At 47.4% G+C, this 26,001-nt stretch overlaps 2 protein-coding genes across 4 annotated transcripts in view; one reads left to right on the plus strand and one right to left on the minus strand.

Annotated features, from left to right (window-relative positions):
- Positions 1-20,564, plus strand: part of Golm1 (golgi membrane protein 1) — a 40,579-nt gene extending 20,015 nt beyond the window's left edge. The window contains exons 4-10 of the mRNA XM_075969421.1: positions 3,331-3,385; positions 4,291-4,393; positions 8,780-8,909; positions 12,342-12,483; positions 13,844-14,071; positions 15,369-15,476; positions 18,064-20,564. Of these exons, the coding sequence (XP_075825536.1) occupies positions 3,331-3,385; positions 4,291-4,393; positions 8,780-8,909; positions 12,342-12,483; positions 13,844-14,071; positions 15,369-15,476; positions 18,064-18,173 (876 nt within the window). The 3' untranslated portion in view covers positions 18,174-20,564. The remainder of the gene's footprint in view (positions 1-3,330; positions 3,386-4,290; positions 4,394-8,779; positions 8,910-12,341; positions 12,484-13,843; positions 14,072-15,368; positions 15,477-18,063) is intronic.
- Positions 20,565-20,762: 198 nt separating this feature from the next.
- Naa35 (N-alpha-acetyltransferase 35, NatC auxiliary subunit) overlaps positions 20,763-26,001 on the minus strand; it is a 47,429-nt gene continuing 42,190 nt past the window's right edge. For all 3 annotated transcript variants that reach the window (XM_075969418.1, XM_075969420.1, XM_075969419.1), the window contains 4 exons: positions 25,287-25,427; positions 24,815-24,937; positions 22,084-22,164; positions 20,763-21,122 (listed from right to left, as the gene is read on the minus strand). In XM_075969418.1, the coding sequence (XP_075825533.1) occupies positions 21,063-21,122; positions 22,084-22,164; positions 24,815-24,937; positions 25,287-25,427 (405 nt within the window). In that variant the 3' untranslated portion in view covers positions 20,763-21,062. The remainder of the gene's footprint in view (positions 21,123-22,083; positions 22,165-24,814; positions 24,938-25,286; positions 25,428-26,001) is intronic.

Consider the following 26,001-nt stretch of genomic DNA (forward strand, 5'->3'; position numbering starts at 1 on the left):
AACCACCATGAAACTTTTCCTCCAGAGGTTACACAGGCAAGAAGGAATTGTGGGGGAGTCTTTAATAGAGCGGCCTGCAAGGGGAGCTCCAAGGTGCAGCTTTCCTGAATGCCGAGGTGAATTTTCAGTGAGGAGCCTCGGAGTCAGCCATGCTCCTGTAGTAGCCCCTCACTCCCGTTGCTGTGACCCCCCCCCAGTAAAACCCCACAGTTCACCAAGCTAGGCTTGTGTTATGTTGGAAGTATGCGGTTTGCTCACGACTCCCCAAGGAAAGCGCCTCGGGACTACCTTGTCCCTGCCTCCTGTGTCCGTCTGGTCACCCTGGTCACCGTGGTGTGAGCTCCTCTCCATGATCCTTATCACAATGACCTGCCAGTGTCTTCTGAAACCCTGATCAATGTCACAGTGACAGAGAGCCCTACACAACTCACCGTGAAAGATCAAGTCAGAGTTCAACCTGAAGGTCAGGAAAGCAAAACAGCCATCCATTTGCTCTTACCTCCATCTCAGTCTGAAAATGGTGATCCTGCCTCCAGGAATCTCAGACTGAGACTGTCTGAGAGCTGTCTCCTCCTGTTTTATATTCCTCTCTAGTTCTGGGACTAAAGGTGTGCACCACTACTGCCTGGTTTCTATGATAAACTAGTGTGGCTACGGGGATTAAAGGTGTGCGCCACCGCTGCCCGGTTTCTATGATAAACTAGTGTGGCTACGGGGATTAAAGGTGTGCGCCACCGCTGCCCGGTTTCTATGATAAACTAGTGTGGCTACGGGGATTAAAGGTGTGCACCACTACTGCCCGGTTTCTATGATAAACTAGTGTGGCTACGGGGATTAAAGGTGTACACCACCGCTGCCTGGTCTGTAAGGCTGATGGGTGCAGCTGTTTTACTCTCTGATCTTCAGGCAAGCTTTCTTTATTAAAATACAAATGGAATATCACTATACCCTCTCATAAAAGACAAACCAATGAGACAGAAACACACCCAGTTTCCAGGACAAGAGGACTTTGGGAGTGAAGTCTAAAGACCCCGGTCAATGGCCCTCTTCATGCTTGAGCTTGGTGTGATGTTCCCGAATCGCTGTGTGGATGCGTGGGGAGGCAGGACATGCTCAGCTGCCGCCAAAGGAGACACCCAGGCTGTGGGCCGGCCACCTGGGCGTCTGCTGTTCTGAGGTCGGGCCCCTCTGCAGTGCTAATGTGGCCCAGAGTGTTTGTGGCCAGCTCTGACGTGGCAGACGGGAAAGCTAGAGAGATATTATTAGCTTCAGTGACTATTGTTGAGGAAAATGAGTCTGGTTCCTGTGTCTGTGCCCTGGAGAGAGGAATCCCCATCTCTGCTGAGTCCTGAGGGAGGAAAGGAAGGGGAGAGAAGTCTGTTGCAGAGGCCTTCATCTCCCTTTCCTGTGCCTGCCTTCCCACTAGCCCCATCCATAGCTGCTGAGCCCTGTTGATAGCTCCCGGCATTTCCTGGAGACACATGGGAAGACATGCTGTGGAAGGGGGCTTTGTTGTTTGTAGGTTTGGGAAACAGCCATGGGAGGTGAATAGCTTGGCTGCCCTAGACCTCTGAATAGACCTGCCTGGTCTCAGACTCACAGATGTTTGCCTGCCTCTGCTGGGATTAAAGTTATGCACCATAACATCCTACTTTAAGATTTAATTTTTATAAATGTGGCAGAGGGGTGTGTGTGTGTGTGGGTGTGTGTGTAAATTGTGGGGAAATGTAAACAAGAAAGCACAGCAGAATGGGTTCCTTACATCAGACTTCAGTATTGTCAGCTGTCTCTCTCTGCATGCAGTGCGCCTCTGCCCACAGTGTTGGGGCTGCTTTACTCCATGAAGGGCTGAGATAACTGCAGTCCGTAAGACCATATGGGGTAGAAAATTCCAGTTGCCTCAGAGCTGTTCTAGCATATTCTCCTCCTGCGTTTGCGAAGAGAGGTACCCCAGTCTGCTCACTGCCAGCTCTGTAAGAAACACATGCACTTCATACAGGTCATAAAACCTGCAGAAGCAACTGGTTTTGTTTTTACTTCTTTTGGACTTCTGTGTCACGGAGGTCACACTTCCCCACACGGCCGTCCCCCTCCCCTCTCAGCAATGGAAAATACCTTTCTTTGGTTGTCCTGGGGCTTCACTGCTTGAGGTTTCTCATGTGAGTGGAGTCTAGGCAACAGTTTTTTATAGCCAGGTGATGGTGGTGGTGGTGCACACCTTTTATCCCAGCACTTGGGAGGCAGAGGTGATCAGATCTCGGTGAGTTCGAGGCTAGTTTGGTCTACAGAGCTTGTTCTAGGACAGCCAGGGCTACACAGAGAGACTCAATTTTGAAAAATAAAAACAGACAAACAAAAAATTTCCTTTTGTGAGTGGCCTATTCTTTCACCTAACCCCAAGTCTTAGAGGTTCATTTGCGTTGTATGTGTGTTGGAATCTTCTCTTTTTTTCTTTTTGGTTTTTCGAGACAGGGTTTCTCTGTAACAGTCTTGGTTGTTTTGGGACTCTCTTTGTAGACCAGGTTGTCCTCAAACTCACTGAGATCCACCTGCCTCTACCTCTCAAATAAATGCTGGGATTAAAGGTGTGTGCCACCACCACCCAGCACTGGAATCTCCCTAAAGGCTATGCAATCAATACACCTGCAATACACCTGTAATACACGTGCAATACACCTGTAATACACGTGCAATACACCTGTAATACACGTGCAATACACCATGTGTCTGTCTGTCTACTCATGGGCTCTAAGATCACTTCACCTCCTGGCTGTGAGACAGATTGCAGTGAATATGGACAGTTGAGGATTCTTTCTGAATTATTTGTATGTATATTTGGAGAGAGATTGTGGGGTCTGGGACAGATTCATCCATGCAGTTTAGCAAATGCATGCTTTTTTGCCCAGAGCAGCAGGAAGTTTGGCTGGGGAAGTCCTATTCCTAGAGTGGGCCTTCTTAGTCTCTCATTCTCCACCCCTCCATACCCGTGTAAAAGAAACACTTCTCTAGGAAATTGTCTCCGTGGTAGAAGAGTTTTACCAGTACCCTTCTGGGGACTTCCCTCCATTGCCAGATTACTCCCAAAGCAAGCATTTCCCGCACGCGTTCCTGTGTTCCTCTCCAGGCACGTGTTCCTGTGTTCCTCTCCGGGCATGCATTCCTGTGTTCCTTTCCGGGCATGCTTTTCTGTGTTCCTCTCCGGGCACGCGTTCCTGTGTTCCTCTCCCGGCACTCGTTCCTGTGTTCCTCTCCCAGCACACGTTCCTGTCTGTGTTCATCTCTTGGCACACATTTATCAGTTGTCTGATTTGGCATTTGTCTTCCTTGCAGGCGATTTTAGTGAGTAACATCACCACAGGCGAGAAGCTCATCAGAGACCTGAAAGGTAAGTCCCCTCCCGCCAGCCCAACAGCTGCCTCACGGGAAAGCCTGCCTGGCCCTGTCCCAATGCCTCACAATGGCCTCCCCTGGCTCTGTCACTATAATCTTAAGTTAGGAGTAACCGAGCCATCCTTAATGTAATCTTATCTGTCCTTATAAACTATTACGGTGACATTGCAAGTTGTGATGGACGTAATTCAGCCCTTTGGTTTATGACTCTTTAGGAAATACTGGGAGGGTGTGCTGAGTTTGGGGCACTTGCCTGGTGTTCACGAGACCTTAGGTCCAGTCCGCACCACCAAACAAGTAACGAAATTGGATGAGGGATGCTCAAGCTGAGCATCCCTGAGGTACGAGCCTCCGCCACCACGTGGAAAATCCTATGTCTGACCTGCACAAAATCCTTGTGTACTATGCCCTAATCATAATTTTACTGAAAATAAACCTTTACTAACCACCTAAAAATATAGTGTAGCACAAAATCCTTGTGCAAAGTTAATTTTGAGCTGCGTATATAAAGCACGTATGAGGGCCGGCGAGGAGGCACATCAGGAAAGAGGCTTGCTGCCTAGCCTGATGACCCGAGTTTGATCCCAAGGCCACATAGTCCAAGGAGAGAACTGAGTCTCACAAGTTGACCTTTGACCTCCGCACATGCGCAGTGGTGCACATACAAGTACAAAGTCTAATAGTTAAACATTTTAATAGAGATTTCAAGTAGGATCGAGGAACAGGTTTCTGTGGGAGAGATGGTTGGCATCGTGATGGCAGGGGAGGGGCTCTTCTCTCTCTCCCCTTCTACTCCCCTCTATGTCATTTGTGCTGAGTGTGGTACTGTTGTGTCTTGTGTGTCTGAGTGGCAGGACAGCCACACAGAGACCAGTGGAGTGATTTGTCCCCTTGCCTTAGCCCAGCTGAAGGCTCTGCAGAGCAGTTATGGCAGACTGCAGCAGGACATCTTCCAGTTCCAGAGGAACCAGACTAGCCTGGAGAAGAAGTTCTCCTATGACCTGTGAGTGTGGCTTGGGATGAACCGCACCCTCTGGGGAGGAGGGTCTGGGTTCTGAGCATCAGAGGCCAAGGACAGAGTCCAGGCCTCTCACTCAGCCTGGCACAGAGCTGGGAGTTGTTGTATAGAGCATGTGAGAAGGGACTCAGGGCTTCTGGGGTGATGCCTTCTAGATATCAGCATTCCACCTGGTAAGTATCAGCCAGCAGGGATCGTTATACAGAGTAAGAAAGGTGTGTTTGTATGTATGTATGCATGCGTGTGTACTTGGGTATGTAGCATGGATCTAATTGGTCTCAATAGTAAAACCCCAGAGTCAGATATTAGGTGTTGAAAGCTGAAAGATCAGAGAAGCAGCCAGCCACTAAAGTTTTGACCTCTACAAAATCATCAGACTGAAAGGCGAGATGCTGTCTCCACCTCCCTAGTGCTGGGATTAAAGGCGTGTGCCTCCCAAGTACTGGGATCAAAGGCATGAGATCCCGAGTGCTGAGATCAAAGGTGTGAGCCACCACTGCCTGGCTTCGATGGTTAGTGGCTTAGCTCCACCCTCTGATCTTCAGGCAAGCTTTATTTGTTAGATCACAAAATAACAGCACACAGGTGCATTGGGCGCACACACACATACACGCAAGCAGTGCTCAGGAGGATATGAGTTATCACTGTACCATAACATTTACATATCAGGAACTCAATAATATAAAGCACAGTAGGACCGTTACCTTGGCAATTCGAACACTTAAAAACTGTCAGGCGTGGAACTGGAGAGTTGGCTCAGTGGTTAAGAGCACTGGGTGCTCTTCCAGAGGACCAGGGTTCAGTTCCTCAGTTCCCAGCACCCATGTGGCAGCTCACAAGCGTCTGTCTCTCCAGTTGGTCTTTCACCTGTCTATTTAACCCACACAGACATTGACATGCATTTCAGAAGTCATAAGGAAACAGGCAGGACCTGACAAAGCAGTGCTCCTGGAAAAGGTGACGCCACCCAGGAAGGGCCAGCATCCGAGGGGATTAGACAAGATCACTAGATGTCCCTGAACCCTAGACTCACACACTCCCCTCACCCCAATCTCTGTTGTGATAAGCAGCTTTGGGGACACCCAGACATTTTGTCAGTAAGGGCAGGCACTCTGTCTTCCTATCTTTTTGAAGGGGAGAAGGATCATGGCTTCACAAGGTTTCTACAGAATTGACAGTGACTGTCCAAAGGACAGGTGCTCCCGGAGCCCTGCAAAACATGTTTCCCATAAGTTGTACACTTGTGGATCTAAGAATCCGTCAACTGTATATTTACTTTCTAATATTTGTGACTCCAACAAGCTTCAGAGTGTTTTGTCATTTAAAGGTATTTGGGGTTTTATCCTTGTACAAGACACTCAGTGTAGGTTTAGCTTGTCACTAGCTGTACATTGCCAAATTACTTGCATTCTTTCTTATTTTATTTTGAAATGGGTCTTGCTGTGTAGCCCTGGCGACCCTAAAATTTGTATAGGTAGGACTGGCCTGGGACTCATCATCTCCCACCCAAGTGCTGGGATCACTACACAGTACTTCCTCGCTGCTTCCTAAGAGTAAGCGGGGTATGCAGACCCCAGAAGCCCAGAATAATAGCTGCCTCACACATTCCAGCTCACAGAATGCCCATGTCCTTTCGAAATGCCAACAACTTGCCTGATATTAATCCTAATTACTTTAAACCCAATCCTGTAAACAGAATGAAGTCTGGACCACATTAATACCAGGGCAGGTGCTGAGCACTGCATCCTCAGTAGGCAGGGCAGGGGCTGGGCACTGCATCCTCAGAAGTACGCAGGGCAGGTGCTGGGCACTGCATCCTCAGTAGTAAGCAGGGCAGGGGCTGGGCACTGCATCCTCAGTAGTAAGCAGGGCAGGGGCTGGGCACTGCATCCTCAGAAGTAGGCAGGGCAGGTGCTGGGCACTGCATCCTCAGAAGTAGGCAGGGCAGGGGCTGGGCACTGCATCCTCAGAAGTAGGCAGGGCAGGGGCTGGGCACTGCATCCTCAGAAGTAGGCAGGGCAGGTGCTGGGCACTGCATCTTCAGAAGTAGGCAGGGCAGGGGCTGGGCACTGCATCTTCAGAAGTAGGCAGGGCAGGGGCTGGGCACTGCATCCTCAGTAGGCAGGGCAGGGGCTGGGCACTGCATCCTCAGTAGGCACGGCAGGGGCTGGGCACTGCATCAGTAGGCAGTGGCTCTGTATGAACACTATGGTGGCCTTGAACTGAGATGGATACAATCTCACTTGTCCTATGCATTTTTTCTTGGGCTGAAATGTCATTGTGCATCACGTAACTGCTATGTTGTGACAGTATAATGGCACAGGACATGAGTAGACACTCAGAACGAGGAGACATGGTTGGACTGGGCAGTATCTACAGACGTTTTGCTCTAACTTGAAGGACAGTGTCACTGGAATCTATTGAGTAGAGACCAAGACATTGCCAAATGTCCCATAATGCCCCAGATGGCTCCCACAATGAAGCTGTGTCTGGCTCTAGACATTCACAGTGAGCCTGGATAACTGAGCTAGTGATATCAAAACATTACACACAGACAAATGTGAAATACCCTAGACTTAGAACCTTCAAAAGCTCCTTGAAGCCAATATTTCCTCCAAACCAGTGGTCTTGCTTGATAAGTGTTGACCCAAGTTTTCAGCCTATCAGAAGTCAGCTATGGGCTAGAGGGAGGCACGTGGGTCCCAGTTTGGGCAGCGGCTGTTGTGCTGTCCTGGGTTGTGTGTGCATGGAGACACTTGTACTAAGAGGTGAGCAGCCTTGATGGTCGGTCTTTCTGCTGTGACGGCTCACTGGTTGTGCTTTAGGGCCCCTGCTGCAGAGGCAGGAAGCTCTCAGACGTAAAGGCAGAGATCAATGGATGCCAGAAAGAGATAGATGTCCTTAAAAGTTTCTTAGAATGAGAGATCTGTGTGTTTGAGAATCTGAGAAAAGATGTAAACACCTTGTTAGCAAATTTGTAAAGTGTATAAAATCATTCATCGAGGAATTGAGAGGTTCTGACCAAATCCAAGGTTGTCCAATTAAAACAAGATTTATTAAATATCAGCCAGGAAGATAGACACTGGCTAGTCAACCACCAACTGACTGGGAAGTTTTTCAATGAAGTCTTTGCTTCTTTCTCATGTCTGAGGTTCCTGTTGTCAACCAGTTCCCTGCTGTGTGTGGAATGTTTTGATTCACTGATGCTTTTTGATCTGCCAAAGGGTATGTGAGTTAGGGATGGAGGCCCCAAAATGTTTCTAACCCAGGAAAGGCTGCACAGAGAGAACACTGCAGTCTTCAGAAGACTTGAGTCTTTCTCTTGGTTTTAGCTGTAGAAGGCAGCAGAAGCCTGTTGGCGTCCCTGTTTGCTAAGTAAGTGGTTTCTGCTCTGCCCCTCTGCTGAAATCAGGCTCGAGCCTCCAGTGTATGTCAGGGGCAGCTCTCTGACAGCTAGACCTACTGTCAGTCTTGATGCTGCCCAGAGTCCATCCCCACCCCACAGGCTAAAGGAGTCAAGTTCCTCAGACTGCTCCACAGTCACAAGATCACAAGAACTGGGTGTCCCTCAGCCTCTGCGGGTTGGTTTACAAATTCAGGAATACCTGCCATACTCCTTGGTAATTTGCCAGGACAGCTCACTGAACTGAGGACAGCTTTACTTACCGCTAGGGTTTCATTACAAAGGCTGTGATAGGTGAACATCCACAAATGGCAGAGTTATAAGGCAAGTCTGGGAATAGGGGACTTACGTCTCCCGTGGACTCAGGGCTCAGCCTTCTGGTGCATCTGTATCGTTACCAGCCCAGAAGCTATGAAACCTCAAGGTCTAGAGATGGTAACTGGGTGTGTTATGTAGGCGTGGTTGATGAAATCATCATCCACATGGTTGAACCTTCCAGTCCCCCTCACTTCTGCTAGGCATGCAAGTGTTACAACTCGAGGGAAAGGTATCCTGACTTTTTGGGAAGTCAGGTTCTGTCTGAAGCTGGGGTGCAGTGGGGGATGGTCTCCCTGAAGGATGTAGCAATTCTGTTTCTCTCTGAGATGCCATTACAAGATGCTTCCAACACCAGGAAATCACAGGGGTTTTAAGAATCTGTACTGGCAGTGTTTTTAAGTGTGTGTGTGTGTGTGTGTGTGTGTGTGTGTGTGTGTGTGTGTGTGTGTGTGGCATGTTTATAGCAATATAACGAATCTAGAGTGTGGTTACCTTTACATTCTTCCCTGTCATCTAATACTTGCAAGTTCCCTCTTCAGATTGTGTCCAGAGTAGGAAAGGGCTGTTCTGCCTTCTTCATAGACTGTGGGTGCGGGGTCCAGCAGGGAGTGCTTGGGATACCCACACATCCTTCCATTTGCCTTGACCAGGAGCCAGTGTATCAACCAGATGAAGGAGGTGAAGGAGCAGTGTGAAGAGCGGATAGAAGAGGTCACCAGAAGGAGAAACGAGGTAGCCGGTTCCAGAGATGCAGGTGACAAAAACATCCAGCGTCAGCAGGTAATTTGGGTCTGTTCTGACTGGGTGTCTGGGAGCTGCACCTCCTCTCCTCAGCATTTTGTTCTGACCTGTGTCTCTGTTCTCCCCATGGGTGTGGTTCTCTGTGATACAATGGAGCAAATCCTGGTACCAGGATACTCAGACCTGACTGTGGATGCTGGCCCCTGAGCTAGAGCTAGCCTTTACCATCCCTGCCCCGTGTGGAAGAAGCCGATGCTATATGGCTGTTTGAGGCTGTTGAGATCGAGATGTGAAGTGCTGTGGCCAGGATCAGCCTGGCCCCGTGGCAGGGTCCAGAGTAGTGGTCCCTCATGAGTTCTGACAGCAGAGCATTTTTCTTTTCACAGGATGAACTTGCTTTCACTGAGTTTTTTCATTTTAATTAATTTATGAACTAATTCATGTATCTTATATTCTACTTACTTTGGATTTAATTTACTAATTTGTTTCATGGCTTCTTAAGGTACAGTCTTGACTCTTGGCTACAGATCTGAAGATTCCTTTCTCATGTATGCATCCAGTGCTACAAATATCTTTTTTTTCTTTTTTTGGAAAAAGCATTGTTTTTACTGCAGCTTATGAATTCCAGTAAATTGTTCTCATTTAGATGAAAATATTTTTGTCTATGTTTTTTTCAAGACAGGGTCTAACTATATAGCTCAGGCGTCCTGGAACTCACTCTGTAGTTCAGGATGGCCTCTGACTCACAGAGATCTACCTGCTTCTGTCTATGAAAGTGCTTGAGATTAAAGGTGTGGTCAAAATATTTTTAAACTTGAGACTTTTAATCTGTGCATTATTTAAAAGCATGTGCCTTTAATCCACACATTTAGGGATTTTCCAGATATCTCTCTATTTCTGCTTCCTTGTTAATTCTTCTGTAATAGAAGGGGAGACATGATGTGATTCCAAGTTTAAATTTGCTATGATGGAGTTTTAGCCTAGAATACATTCTGTTTTGGTGAGTGTCCCCTGTGAGTGAGGTGGATCCTTTTCCTTTGGCTTCTCAGAACTTTTAATTTCCCTGCTGTAAACGGAAGTTTCTGTCCTGCCTGGTCCCGCAGCCATTCAGTCCCAACAAAACACAGAGGCTTGTATTAACTATAAACTGGTTAGCCCACTAGCTCAGGCTTACCATTAACTAGCTCTTAAAACTTAAATTAACCCATAATTCTTATCTGTGTTTAGCCATGTAGCTTGGTACCTTACTCAGTGAGGCATTCTCATCCTACTTCCTCTGTGTCTGGGTGGTGACTGCAGACTGAGTTATTCTCTTCCCAGAATTCTCCCAATCTGGTTGCCCCACCTATACTTCTTGCCTGGTTACTGGCCAATAAGCATTTTATTAAACCAATACAAGGGACAAATCTTTTTTTTTTAATTGAGAAAAGGAAAAAAAAGTTTCAGCCTCCTCCCAGCCTCCCGTTTCCCTCCCCCTCCTCCCACCCTTCTCCCCCTCCCCCCTCCTCTCCCCCTCCCTCTCCAGTCCAAAGAGCAGTCAGGGTTCCCTGCCCTGTGGAAAGTCCAAGGTCCTCCCCCCTCCGTCCATGTCTAGGAAGGTGAACATCCAAACTGGCTAGGCTCCCACAAAGCCAGAACATGAAGTAGGATCAAAATCCCGTGCCATTGTCCTTGGCTTCTCATCAGCCCTCATTGCTCACCATGTTCAGAGAGTCCGGTTTTATCCCATGCTTTTTCAGTCATAGCCCAGCTGGCCTTGGTGAGCTCCCAGTAGATCAGCTCCACTGTCTCAGTGGGTGGGTGCACCCCTCGTGGTCCTGACTTCCTTGCTCATCTTCTCCCTCCTTCTGCTCCTCATTGGGACCTTGGGAGCTCAGTCCAGTGCTCCAGTGTGGGTCTCTGTCTCTAATCTTTACAGGGTACAAGAGCATTCTCCCCCACAGCACTCTGTAGTTTAACATGACACACCTTCTTAGTTTTTATTCTGCTTGGTGTTCTCTGGACTTTCTCAATTTATAGTTTAGTGTTTGATATGAATTTGGAGGAATTCTTAAATCTTGATTACTAGATATTTCTTTGTCTTAGCCAGGTCTGATCATTATGTATGTGTGACATTCAGAAGTTGTCTCCGCACTTCTACCCTGAGTATGAGAGATCTAGAGTGACCATGCATGTCTGCCGTCCTACCCTGAGTATGAGAGATCTAGAGTGACCATGCATGTCTGCCGTCCTACCCTGAGTATGAGAGATCTAGAGTGACCATGCATGTCTGCCGTCCTACCCTGAGTATGAGAGATCTAGAGTGACCATGCATGTCTGCCGTCCTACCCTGAGTATGAGGGATCTAGAGTGACCATGCATGTCTGCCGTCCTACCCTGAGTATGAGAGATCTAGAGTGACCATGCATGTCTGCCGTCCTACCCTGAGTATGAGGGATCTAGAGTGACCATGCATGTCTGCCGTCCCACCCGGAGTAAGAGCGATCCTATCTCTACTTGTCTCGCAGTCTTTGGGATTTTGTTTCATGTTTTCAGACTATATTCTGTTTTTCATTTTCAGTAGGTTTCTATTTTATTTCCAAACTTGGGAAACTGTCCCTTGGCTGTAGCTAGTATACATATGAGCACGCCAAAAAAAAGCTTCAATCACGTGACAGCATTTTTATTTCATTATTCCTTTTCTTCCCTTCCCGTTTCTATCTCCACCTCGTTATCTACTTTATTTGCTGGGGTTCTCTGTATGTTGGCCACATTTGCTCTAAATCCATGGCCTGGTAAGTCAGGTATCACTGTGTCTGCTTCCAGTGTTTCCTGTCTCCAGATTGGTCTTTGTTTTACAGGATGCCTTCTAATCTTGTGCTTGCCATGGACAGGATATGCTGACTAAAACTACTGTAAATAGGTTGTCTACCACCTGTTGGAAGATGATGGAGCGGAGACATACATTCTTTAGGGCTAGATATAGGAATGAGCCTGTGTTTTGGATTATGTCCTGCTTCTCAGTATCCCCAACAAGTGGCAGAAAGGGACTGACGTTGGACGGTCCCCTTCCCTCAGCTCATTTAGTGTCTGAGAGTAACTAAAGGAATGGGCAGCTTCTTGGTCATCTGGGAGTGCTAATTTTCACGTATCTGTGACGTTCTCGAGTTCCATGCCATAAGATGGGAGAATGTGTTCTGTGTGAGTCAATCATGTCAGGCAGACAGGGTGAGCATGTCCTCGTGGCGGGCTGAGTGCTATAGATAGATATTTGGTCAGGTAACTTGGTGTATTGGGATGGTTATGTTTCCCCTTATGTCCTCCATTGTTGAGTGTATTTTCTGGAGGACCTGGACTTAGCCGCAGTCTACTGTTCTATGCCGTGTGACAGGGTAGACGGTGGTGTTTGAGTTTAGGGGTTTTGACTTGCTGGTGGATGTAATGAGGATCCTGTGATCGACTTTCAGAGCCCTATGCTTATTTCAATTCCAGCCCCTCCAGCCTCAACCCAAGCTTCAGGAAGTCGTCCTGGCAAAGGATCAGCTGCTACAAGGGGAAGGGGTGGTGCCCAGAAACCAGTCCCAGATACCAGTCCCCTCAGAGGTGCTGGATTTGAAACCACATGAGCAGAATGGTAAGCATGTCCTCCAAATGCAAGCAGCAGTGCATGGTTTGGGAGGGTGGTGTGGACACTGGGGGCAGAGTGTGCCTTGAGGCAGCCGAGAATGGGCAGTATAGCCAGCTGGAGGTACTTTCTCTTGGGTCCTTGGATGGGGGACGCAGGCTTCCACACTGTCTACTAACACCTCGTCCTTGTAAGCCGAGTGCTGAGTTCCTTGGCAGCTATGTACAGGTACAGACAGCACTTTAATTCAGGGTACTGGAGAATTGTGGGACTTAGGGACAGACACTGAGTCCTCTTGGCTGGTGTGCCTGGCCCCCCAGGGCTTGTCCTAAACAAATGACCATGAGAGCCTAGCCCTCATGGTGTACCTGAATCCATGTTATTTTCTGATTTTTGTTTATTAGTTGGGTTTTGTTTTGTTTTTGTTTAGAGATAGATCTCTATATAGATCTGGCTGACCTGAAACTCGCTATATAGACCAAGCTGGTCTCGAACTCATAGAAATCCACTTGCCTCTGTTGAATGCTAGGATTAAAGGTATGGACCACCATGCCCTGAACTTTTAGCTATTTAATCAGAAGATGAGGAAGGACAGAAGCCCGTGGTCAGGAGAGAAGGTCAGAGGACGAGCTCCTAGCCAGCTACTCTGAAGTATGAGGCTCGCCCTGTAGCCATTTTTTCTGGTGACACTCTAGGAATGAGGCGGTGACACTCTGTTTTTCTGAGATAAGTTCTTGTACAGCCCAGGCTGGGCTCAGACTCACCGTGCATCCATGCCTGGAACTGACTTTGCTGCCTTCCCCTCCCAAGTCCTGGGATGACGGGTGTGCTGCATGCATTCTTTGTAGTTAACGTTACCATTTTTTCCTTCTGTTTTGTCTGAGGCAGAGAATCCCAGGCTGGCCCCACACTGACTGTGTAGCCCAACATTCCTAATGCTGTATATAGTTCACATTGTGATGACCCCAACCATAAAGTATTTTCATAATTGTAATTTTGTGGCTGTTATGAATCGTAATGAAAATAGTTTTGGAGACAGAGGTTTGCTAAAGGGGCTGCAACCCACAAGGCCGAGAACTGCTAATATAGCCAAAGCTGGTTTTCGATGGCCGGACCTTCCTGCCCCTGCCTCCAGAGTGACAAGATGATAGGTGTTAGCTCCACGCCCAGGAAGGCTAGGCACCTCTTTAATCCTAGCACTCACTCTCAAGTTTCTCAGGGTCAGGAGGATCTTTGAGTTCAAGGTCACCCTGGTGTACAAAGTTTTCAGACAGCCAGGGCTACACAGAGAAACCCTGTCTCAAAACAACAACAAAAACCAAAACCAAAACAAAGGGTGCTCTTGCAATCATATCTATGTTCTGTGCAGAGGAAAGCAACAAGATTCTGATTGTCAGTGAGGAGCATGGCCTGGGACCACCGAAGGCGTCAGTCCAAAACCAGGCCCCCGTGAATGACACACCTGTAGGAGCTGGGAGAGCTCAGCAGATCGCACAAGGGCCAGCTGCCCTGTTGGCTAAGCCTGAGGATTCTCAGTACCCTGAGCGGTACCAGCTTGTCGTCCAAGATGAGCAGAAGCAGCATGCTGCTGAGGAAGGTGGGTGGCCCTGAGGTTCCTAGACTTCCTGCCAGGCACTCGGCTCTCTCCATTTTCTCAGCAATGGACACGTCTTGAATGTCACCAACTGGCCTTCATGGCTTGTTTACACTTTTGTGTTTATTTGATGTCCATTATCAAGAGGAAAACCGGGCAGGTAGGCCACCTGTCTATCTCTACCTGCCTATGGCTTATGTACAGATAGTGGCTGGTACGTGACTGAATGGAGGGATGAGGGATCCCTGCATCTGAGGAGCCGTGACAGCTGAATCCCCACCTTTCTTCCATCCTTAAAGAGTGGAATCTTCCTTCAGCCAAGTATCTCGGGTGTATTCTGTTGCCTTAAAGGTGTGGAAACTTCCCATTACGTGGCACCAGCTGCACTCATGACAACACCTGTGCTCCTGAGTGGAGCAAATGCCAGACCTGAGGGACGTGTCTGTCAGTCTTTCCTTTAGAACAACATTTCTCTGTTCTGCTTAAGGGTGAACTTTGTCAACCTGCTGCTGAGTGTCACTGTCAGAGCCCGGCCCCATAACTACAGTCAGGAGGTGCCCACGAGAGGAGGAAGGGACCCCACTCTGCTGGCACTCAGCTGAGCTACAGGACTTGAAATGGAACAGCTAAAGGCAGACACGTGTGACCAGGCCTGTGTGGTGCAGCAGTAACAACCTCATTTGGAGGATACACAGATTGAGAATTGCTCTTGCTGCTTCTACACGAGAGAATAGAAGCAGAGTAGAGATTTTCTAGGCATTCCTTTTAAGGAAGGTCTGCTGTGCCTCCCCATGTACACACACCGCAGAGGCCAGGGAGACTCCTGTTGTCTCTACTCTCATTCTGTGCTTTTTTCAGGGCAGAGCATGGTCGTGGACAGTCCAATCCTGTACGTGGAGGCCCACGGTATTCACGCCTACCCTTTCTCGGAGTCATTCTGAGAAGCCATTGTCATTTCCCATCATTAACCCATTATTTCCTGAAACAGGGGTTGCTTTTCCTTAATCTTGTTGATTGCCTTTCTCAAAAAGACGTGGTTTCTCAGTTTCCTGACGGAATCATGGCTTCTTACCTAGGATTTTGCTTGTTTGTTTTGTGTTAGGAATGGAGCCCAAAGCCTTTGTGCACTAGGGTTTCCGTCACCAGGGCTGAATTTTATAGACTCAGTGTTGAAGGGCATGTTTGCCAGTAGTCTCCATGGTATTTGTACTGGGAAGAAGCTCATGAGTCGGGCAGTTTTCTGAGGTACAGGTTTGGTATTCCAGTGACGTCAAGAATGACACGTGTGCTGGTTTTACAGAGAAGAATCAGCAGCACTTGAGAGACGACTACGACACAGACGAAAACGAAGCCGAGTCTGAGAGAGACAAGCAGGCCGTCCTCGTGGGGAACGACGGCGATAGAAACGGTAGGAAGTGTGTGGGAGTGGTCACCTTCCGTCCTTTTCTTCCTTTTCCTCAACTGTTGAGAAGTAGTGGTCATTCAGGGAGACTCTTTGTCTGTTTGGTTTTTCAAGACAGGGTTTCTCTGTGTAACAACCTTGTCGGTCCTGGAACTAGCTCTTAGAGACCAGGCTGGCCTCACACTCATAGAGACTCACTTGCCTCTGCCTCCTGAGTGCTGGGATTAAAGGCGTGGGCCACCCCATCTGGAGAGGCTGCTTTCTTTAGAAGTCCTGGCTAGTGAGGTAGTGGGGCAGGGTGAGAAGAGAGATGCCCCAGATATCAGAGGACTTTCCCAGGGCACCCCAGAGTCATCCACACATGGTTTGGGCCCAATCATTAGATCCTGTCGACTGCCTCTTAACCAGGGTTCCGCTGTGGCTAGCCTTCTAGAGAAGCTGATGAAACGCGTCTTTGACAAGGCTCTTGTCCCTTCTGACTCCTTGAGCGTCGTCAGCAGCACTCTGCTCTGCTCTACAAGGTCCTGCAAACAGCACATGCAGTGTTCACGCAGCTCACACGTGATTTGCAGATTTTGTGCCATCCGCTCTTTATCCCAGTTTTCTGTAGTTTCCTGCTTCCTTGCAGTTGACGATGCTGCAGCCCTGAGCTCAAGTTTTCGTGAACCTGAATCTCGGGGCATGTGAGGGAGTACAGGCCACTCCACGAGGAAGTAGTCTTCCAGGGGACACGCGGGCGCCGCACAAGGCCCAAGTCCTTCTGACATAAAGGACTGTGGATTGCAAAGGTGTGGCATCCCATGGCTGACACCGTCTTGCTCCTACTTGCTCTGCAAGCTTATTCCTGCTGACCTTTAAACCAGGAACAGGGGCTCTGGGTTTCAGTTTTGTGCTTGATTCCCCACCTCAGAACCTGAGGTATTTTTCAGAATTGTTTTGGCCTTTTAATTACACGTGTATAGGCACACGTGTACCACTGTGCATGTCTAGAGGTCAAAGGACAACCTGTGAGCCAATTCTCTTCTTCCATCATGTGTGATCTGGAGATCAGATTTGTTTCAGGCTTCATTCACACCTTTAGAAGCAGAGGGAGAAGTCCGGGCTCTTTGGGTTCCATCAGAAATCCTTTGGCCAGCTTGCGTCTTAATTATTACCTGGTTATTACCTCACCTCACCTCTGGACTCAACGCCTTCTCTTATTATCACATGAGTAATTCTTGATGTTTGATGGATTTTTCAAAAACCTCAGGACTGGAGAGATGGTTCAGTAGTTAAAGACCCAAGTTCAACTCCCAGTATCCACATAAGGTGGCTCATAACCATCTTAATTCCAGTTCCAGGGGATCTTCCTCTGGCTTCCATGGGCCCTGTATTTATATGTATCTATCTACACAGACAGGTAAAATAAAATAAAACAAATAAAATCCTTTCTAAATCTTAAACAGTAGCAAAAGGGTTCCCATGTGCCTTCTCTCCACATTCCCTAAATGTTATCACCTTAAGTAACCACAATCCAACTGTCCACAAGAAGTGTTGATATAGTACACTAACATAGCGAATGTCTGTCCAACTGATGTCCTCTCTGTTGTCTAGACACACACACGCCCCACACCTACTATCCTGCCTACCCTGTGTCTGTAACAAAGACAACGGTTATTGTGTATAGCCCTGGGTGTATGGAATTCACTCTGTAAACCAGGTTGGCCTCAAACTTGTAGACTGCTTGCCTCTGCCTCCCAAGCGAGTGCTGGGATTAGTGTTGTGCCACCAGGCCCAACTCACTCAGATACTCCTGTTTCAAGTGTACTGGCCTAATCTGGGAGATGGAGTCCTTCAATGTGGATGTCTGATTTAGCATCTTAGAATTCTGCATTTATCCAGCAAGTCACTTGCAGAGGTTCTACAGAGAAGCCTCCGTTTGATTATATCACATACTGTATAATTTCTGAGGCACAGGGATAAATAACACATTAGTGGGAAGAATGGCAAACAAATACAAGACGTCCCATCTTTCTTTTGTGTACATCTGACTGAATTGTGTCCTCTGGTTTTAGCGTAACACCCCTGCAGCTGACTATCCTGCTAGACATCTGGCTTTGCGGTGAAAAGCTGTGGTCTTAGTCCTGTGGGGCACTCTGATCTGTGCAGTGCTGTCAGCGGAGCGAGAGCAAAGCAAAAGTATGAAACGGACAGCTTAACACCTTGCTTGTCCCGGGGACTCTGTAGTCTCAACACTGCAGGGATTAAACATGACAGTAACGTTGGCTTAAGTCTTGTGACCTATTTGTGCACTTGTGATAAAATATAGTCAATACCCAGGGTGGACGCCTGGACGGAAGCTGCAGGCAGGTGGCTCTCGGAAGGAGTACACTTTATGTCCTTCTCCAAAGAGTGGCGATCATAGCACACGCTGGCTTTGTTTTGTGGCCTGCTGTACACACGGTTTCTTTTGATGGGAACCCAATTCTAAGCTGCAGTGGTGCTGTGGAAAGTGGATTCTCTTTATAAAAATCCTAGGAACTGACACGAAGTGAGACCTGACCAGGCTGTTTCCCCAAAGTGTTAATATTGGAATATTGCTTCCTGTATTCAGATTTTAATGATGAAGATCAGAAGAGAGGCCCCGTAAATGTACCCGATGGGAGTGAAAAGCAGAGGCCCGTCCCAAATCAAGCAGGAGTCCACAGTCCTCAGGAGGCCTGAACAGAGATCAGCAAAGGCTCCAGCGACTGAGTATGAACCTGAAATGTACAAAGTAAATGCGCATCGACAGATGATGATTCCGGGGTTTAATCAGTACATTGTAGCAAAGACAGTTTGGGGACCTTTAAAGTGTCTACAGAGGATGTCAAAATTGGTCAAGCTTTCTTAATAGGTATTTCTTGAGCAAGTCAGGCAACACCAAAAAGAGAAATGAGGTTGTCCTGTAGGGGCGGTGTCTGCAGGACCGAGCAGCAGCAGCAGGTCAGCTGCTGGTGAAAGGCTGCGCCCCTTCCTGTGCGCTGCTTGCCAGTTTGTGTTCATTGGACCCGAGTGGCTCATCTCTCCTGCACATACTTGATTCCACCACCGATGGCCTAGAGCTTACTGTCAGCATAAACACCACTAGTTGGTGTAGAAAAGTCTCAGTACAATGTTGTTCTGTGCAGAAGTAAATTAAAAGACAGCCACTACATCAGGCTAAGCCTTGGACTCAGAAGACTGAGGCAGGAAGATTGTTACAGGCTTGGGCCAGTCCTAGCTACATAGTGAATTTCAAGTCAGATTGAGCAAGAAAGTAAGACCGTCTTAAAATGCCAATTGTGGGGGAGGATTTTTCTTTTCTTTTTTTTTTTTTAAAGGCTACTGGTTCAGATAACCTTTGTTATTCATTTGATGTACAGAACACTATTAACTTAGTCAATGTGAGCACCGATGGTCTCTACCTTGTTTTTTGTTTGAGTGGGCAAAGGGAAGTCTCTGGTAAGCCATTGCCCCTCACCGGGAAAGGCAGTGGTGGACTGGACTCTGGACAAAAGCTGCAGGGGCAGGCAGAGCAGACAGGATGTAGAGCACTGCAAGGAGAGGCCCAGAGACGCACAGTTGTGTTGCTATGGCAGTCCAGGAAGAAGGCTGGCTGCTGGGGATACCCAGGTTATAGCTGGGACACCTACAAAGGCAAGAGAAACACAGCAGCAGTTTTTCTGTAGTTATGTATTGTTTGAAAACCCCGCCAGGTTCATGTAGTTCCCTGATGATAATGGTGTTAGGCCTGACTAGGTGGTCCTTGGTTCTGATCACTGGGTTCTAACCAACTGTAACTTGACAGCAGTCACCCTGAGAAGAGAACTCCTGCTTTTCGGTGCTCTCTGAAGAGTCAGACGCTCCACAGGGTCTGAGGTTGTCTGGTGTTTGTTGGTCTGACTCAAGTGGACAGTGCTGTTTAATTGGGAAGCACTACCACTAGAGCCACTGGAAAACCTCTAGTGCCTTTGGGGCTGGCTGAAAAATTCCTGCAGTGTTAAGTGGATGCCCAGGTGGTCCAGTCTTCCTGTCAAGCCATTCCGCTCTTTAAAAACATATCCGATCACCCGTGGCAGATGTGGGTTGTGTCTCCTTGCCCAAACAACCAGATCTGGTGCTCACCCCACCCGATCTGACATACAACCCATGTGTTTAGATGCCTGCAAGGTCCTCAGACATGCTGTTAGCACACTACATTCTACTCCAAGGTTCCGCGTTCAAGGGGACTTTGTATTTTCTAGTGCCCATTTCCTGCCTTAGCTTTGGTTCTGGTTTAAAGTGTAGACAGTGCTGATATAGTACGCTGATTTTCTTTCAACAAGTAAAATAGGTGAGGAGACTACTCTGGTCTCTGAGCTCTAAAATTGCAGGTTGCCTAATGTCTGTGCTTGACACTTGAGCCAGACCATCTCAGTACTGACGAGGAAGTCAACAACAGCCTTACCTCCACCTTTGCTAGCACTGCAAGTTCACTCAGGCATGCTTCCAAGTATTTCTAGGAAATGTTTTGATAAAAAGGAAGGTGTCATGGGGTTGGGGCACAGCTCCCTGAGAGCATCTGCCTAGTATGTACGAGGCCCTGGTTGCATCCTCAGCACCACCATAAAGTGTCAAATTAGAACTAGGACACTGAACTCTCAGGACCATTCTTACCATAAGCCAAATGAACTGCCGATGGTCTTGGGCCAACCCACACAAGCAGGCTAAACTTCAGAGTAGCTCACTGTGCTAAAACCACTGCTCCTACAGAGGACAAAAGGGAAGCCCTACAGGCTTAGACAGTAGTCATGTAACATACACCAGCGCAGAGGGATGGGGCCTCTGGCTGGTGGACTGAGAACAGGACCTGCATCTCAATACAGTTGGAGGGCTCAGCCGGGACAAAGACATGTACCGCATTCAAACAGACCTAGGCTCAGCAGTGTGCACACCTCACCCACTGCCACCAGCAGCAGACACTGCAGCGGGACGTGGTTTCTTAAACTGTATGATTGTAGCTCCTTGCGAATCTGTGTGTCCCCCCCCCCACAAAATCCATTTCAAATTTCAACAGAATCTAAATGCTTAATAAACTCATGTTTTGAAACTTAACAGTTTTTGGGGGCTATTTGGTGTTTAAGACAGGAGCTCACGTAGCCCAGGCTGGCCTCAAACACAGTACACAGCTGAGGGTCAGTGAAGCCTGATCCTGCTGCCTCTGCCTAAGTGCTGGGATGTAAGGCTTACGGCACCACAGCCAGCTTGGATGACCTGCACTGCTGGATGGTGATGCTCAGACCGCAGTTAGTGTACTTTTTGTCAAGAAATTTATTAACTTTACAAACACTATTTCACTCACTCATTCATTAAAAAAGTTTTACAATTAAGTCTGTAATAAAACCACGTAACGTTCACCAATGCATTCCAGCCCAGTTCCACCCATGGAGTATAAGAAACCACTTTAAAACAGCAGTTTTCATTCCCATCAGGTAAGGGTGTTAAACTGAAAATATTCCTTATAACAGGCTGTCATCCAAGAAATCCATTTTACGTTACTGTGTGGCAGAATAATGTCTCTAGCACGGATATAGTCCATCTCTGCAGTCTCTTTCACACCAGTTTCACAACAGGAAAGTACTTGTGAACAGAGAAATCAAATTCAGGAGGAACCTATGAAGAAAGCCAGAAAGCCAATGAATACATCCACGAGTGTTCAGGCAGTGGACAGTGAGTACTTTGCACGTCACGTGTTTCAGAAATGAGGCAGTAGAAAAGAGACTGGCCTAATGGCAGCAGTCAAACAGGGAGAGAAATGAGGGAGCTGCTTCTCTTTCATGAAGGACATGAGAAAATCATCCGGGCCATCTGTTTCTTATCTTTGGAGAAAGTTAAAGGAAGATGGACGTCCCTTCGAGACTAGGCACCCAGATCACGCTGACAGCACAGCTCAACTGCAGGGTAACAAGCGAGGGCAAAGCCACACACAACAGGCACATGCCACAAAGTTGCCCCAGAAGCTGGCCATATTAATACCGTATGTTATCAGTGTTTAAAGACAGTCTTGGGGCTGGGGAAATGGCTCAGTTGGTTCCTAGCACCTGTTAAAAAGCCGGACATGAGAGCACACACCTAAAATTCTAGTGCTGGGGAGGTGGAGGCAGCTGCACCTTGGGGCTTGCTAGCTAGTCAGGTTAGCTATTGGTGGGCTCCAGGTTCAGCGATCCCTGTTTCAAAAACTAATAAAGACGGAGTGAACATGTATCCACGTGGAGTGGGTACATACCCTGAAGTGGGGGTAGGGGGTGGGGTGGGATTTGGATCTTTCCTTCTGCAGCATAGGTTCCAGTTACTACACTAAGGCCAGCCTGGATGGCAGGCACCTTGACACACTGATCATTTTGCCAGCCTCTATTTCTAAGCTCTTGACACTCCAGCCCATACTTTAACTGCCTGAAGTTAGCCAATGATTTATATGAGAGCCAGAGAAAAAAGAGCATGAGTTTTAAATCTTAAAATGTGTCAAAGAAAACTGGTGAGCTTTACTTCTCAGCAGCTGAGCCCCACCTCTTCTAGGATGACTGACATAATGTGTGACCTCTGCTATAACAGCACACAGGGGATGTGCACTCACCTTTGACTCTTTTTTGTGCCCTCCTGCTAAAAGCTTCATGACCACAAAGTTGGGCTTGGCAACCTTGAGGATCCTACTGACCTGAAACAAGAGGAGCCATCAGCAGCGCAGTACAGCAGGGCAGGGTCGCGAGGTGCCGGTGCTGCGCTGCATGCACTCGCACACTGCACTTCTCTGAACACACCTCCAGTCTCCAGTCACTGCAGACCCTGCAGAGACCGCAGTTGTGTTCAGAACATGCAGCAATACTGCAGATTCACCATGGACCCCCAAAGTCCTCTCTTTCATCCTCAAAGAAATGAAGGTGGAGATTCTCACCCCATGAAAACTGCTGAGGACCGAGTTAATGGACAGTCTCCCACTGCACATTCAACGGTGGATGCACAGACACCGACCAGCATAGCCTAGCTCTGTACTTGCAGCACATGGCTGTATTTATAGCTTAGAAACAATGCTGACAAGGAACGAGTGTTCCTGGAGCAATAACTTTTATTTCTGACAACTACTAGTCCACACAGTTTCACTGAAACACATGAATCACAACAGTGATGCTAGATTCCTCCCACTTCCGCATTATTGACCCCTGGAAGTACCAAAGGGCAGGATGAGTTCTTCAATCCCACAACAGATATCCACCCGCCTCGAGAAAGCGCTTCATTTCCACATCTCCTGGAGAAGGTGTAAGTTCAGAGCTGTAATCTCAGCACCTGAGGCTGAATAAGAGGCCTGCCAGGGTCTGAGGTTAGCCCAGGTAGTTCCAGGCCTGAACTACAGGATGAGACCTTGTCTCAAAAAATAAATTGATAATAATTTGACATGTCCAAAACTACACTGGTCCGCAGCAATCTTGCCACCATGCAAACCAATGAGTTCAGTTGCCCAGGCCCTTTCAAGTCCTCCCTGATTCTCCCATATTCCACGTCTAACCCATGAGTCAACCCAGAAGACTGTACATCCGGGGAGAAGGCTGACCACACTTCTCCTACGTTGTGACTTTCACCTCTGCGGCCCGAGTTCACTGTCAGCAGAGCATCAGAGCGCTTCTCGATCACAGGCAGACCTGGCTGTCCTTTGCTCACACTCCAGTACTTGCTTCTCCTAACCTCACCACAGGATCCCTGACTGCGGCTCAAACACTTCAGGTACAGTGCTCTGCACTGTTCTGCACCTGGGTCCCCCATCTAGAAGGGTCCATCCCTGACAAGTGACTTGCTTCCCCTTCTAAAATGTACTAAATTGGGTTATTTAAAATGCTTAAAGCATCTCAGTGGTAGAAGTATTTGTACAGAGTCCTCAAGACCCTGGGTTTAACACCAAGCAGTAGGAAAGCAGGGTTCCCTCTCTGCCTATGACGGCAGCTCAGAGTTCTCTGTTCAGTACACACCACAACCCCTCCTCTCGCCCATCAAAACTGTTCTCTGCTGGGAATATATAGATACTTGACAAATCTTTGAATAAAACAATGAAATTCCCACTAAATGAAATGTCTTCCATTACTGAACCTCCCTCAACTTTTTGTAATTACCATTTTTATTAGCTGGAGTATATACATTTTTTGTTTTTGTTTTTGAGATAGGGTCTCACTATGTAGCCATAGCTGGCCTTGAACTCAGAGAGATCCTTCTGCCTCTGCCATTACACCCAACTAAAATACAAATTTTTTGGATTTTTCGAGACAGGGTTTCTCCGTAGCTTTTGGTTCCTGTCCTGGAACTAGCTCTTGTAGACCAGGCTGGCCTCGAACTCACAGAGATCCGCCTGCCTCTGTCTCCTGAGTGCTGGGATTAAACTAAAATACAATTTTTACATCTCCTTCCTGCTTTCTTCTCCAAGGCATTCAATGTTTCTCAGAGGCTAAGGCAGAACAGAAGTGACTTGTTCGCATAATACAGCCCTCTCTGCCAATTTTCAATAAAATGGTAGTGTATCACTCACACTGTTAGATCCTTGTTAGCTTAATCTCCTTGGCCCCGTGAGTGGCTGGACTGCAGTTATACTATTTGCAATTAATTAAAACCTGCTCTGTGGTTACTCACCTATACTCATCACTCTTTCTGTATGTCACATGTATCTGAAAGGTGATTTCCCCTTGTGAATTTATTTGCAGTGCTAGGGGCAGACCGCAGGCCTCGTGTGACAGGTAAGCACACTCCATCCCTGAGCCCAGCACTGGTTGTTTCTGATAGATAGTGCGGAATCACCTGCACTGAGCTGCATCAAGGGCTCCCCCGGTGACCAACACATGTCAAGAGTAATTCCTGCGCTAACAGAGTATATGAATCTCAGTTACGTTGGAGACAGTACAAACTATGAGATCATCAAATGTCTAAACCATGTTTGCTTTCAAAGTTTATTCTGGTATATCAGTCTTTTTTAATGCAATAGCTTTTACTTCAAATGGTCAAGTATGATAAAATGTTCTCTAGTAACTGGCTATGTGATTTTTCATATTTAAGACTTATAATGAAAGTTGGGCATGGTAGATCATGACCTAGTCATCCTAACACTAGAGAGGCAGAGGCAAGAGGATTACCGTAAATTCAGAGACCAGCCTGGACTAGAGTGAGACCCTATGGGGTGCAGTGAAGACTTACAATGGTTAAGTTGACAAACTTACCTGAAATTCTTGCTAGTGCTATCCAGCTGACTCACTATAGTTAACGTCCACCTAGTGGCAGGATGTGCTTCCTGTCAAGTGTGTCCCCTGGAAGTACGGCGAACCCACTCTTACCTCCCGGTCTGGGTTGGGGATGTTTTCAAGGATCATCTTCGCTTGCTGAAAGTGCTTACTAGCTGCCATATACAGCTCCGGAGACTGAGGAGGAGGGCTGTATTTATTGAGGTCAGACATTTCCTAAACAGAAGGGAGACTATCATAATATACTTAATATAAACCCTTTAAAGTTATTACTAGTCGACTCCCCAGCCATCCAGATGCTAAAGCAATTGCTTAGCACATCTCAGACTGAACCCACGTGATATGCAGATCTTAACCTGCACATACCTTATCTCAATTATCCTAATGATGTAAACATAAACTGCTCAAGTGATCAACACATCCAAACATTTTCTACACCATCAAGACTGTTACTTTAGTACTTGTCCCACTGGCCCAGCAAGGTGGGTTGGTTGTAAACACGCTCTCTCTAGCATGGCGTCCAGCGGAAGGGCTTGCTGTGCCCGCCCCCCCACAGCAGGCTCACCTTGAACTGCAGGTAGTGCACTGGGGGTGGGGTCATCACGCTGTTGAATGGAGCAAACCTGTGCTCATACCGAACCTGTTCACTATCAAGCTCAAACTTGGGCTTGCGCACTTTGCCATCCATGTCAAATGCTACCATCGTCTAAGGAGAAGGGAATGAGAAAACATAAAAAAGAAGTCCATGTGAAAGGTGAACATGTACAGGAGACAGGAAAAAGAAGCCGCAACTTAAATACTTAAAATGTCATCTCAGAAATCAGAAAAAGGAAGAGTAAAACAGACTTCTCATCCATTTTCAATTTATATGCCATGCTTTATATAAAAAATTTCCAGCCTCTGATTGTTTACCAAATACCAAGTAATCAGCCCTGAAATCATATACATACAGGTAACGTTATATGGACTGGGGAGACTGTAATTATTTAGGTATATGTACACACACACACACACATCTTGTGTGTGTATACATTGAAGAGGCCATGACTTTGAGAGAAAGGTGATTATACATGGGAGGAGTTGGAGGGAAAAGAGGGGAAAATGATACATTAAAAATAGTAATTTTTCCAGTCCCTGTGGGAACACACACACATCCCCTCCCACCCCACCTCCCCAACACCACTCTTCCACATCTCATGCTTCTGTAGTTGCCTTGAGACTTGAAGTAAAATGTTGAAGGAACAAGTCCCTTATAATCAATCACACAGACCAGTGTCTTT

This window comes from Microtus pennsylvanicus, chromosome 4 (assembly GCF_037038515.1).
Source record: "Microtus pennsylvanicus isolate mMicPen1 chromosome 4, mMicPen1.hap1, whole genome shotgun sequence".
Lineage (NCBI taxonomy): Eukaryota > Metazoa > Chordata > Mammalia > Rodentia > Cricetidae > Microtus > Microtus pennsylvanicus.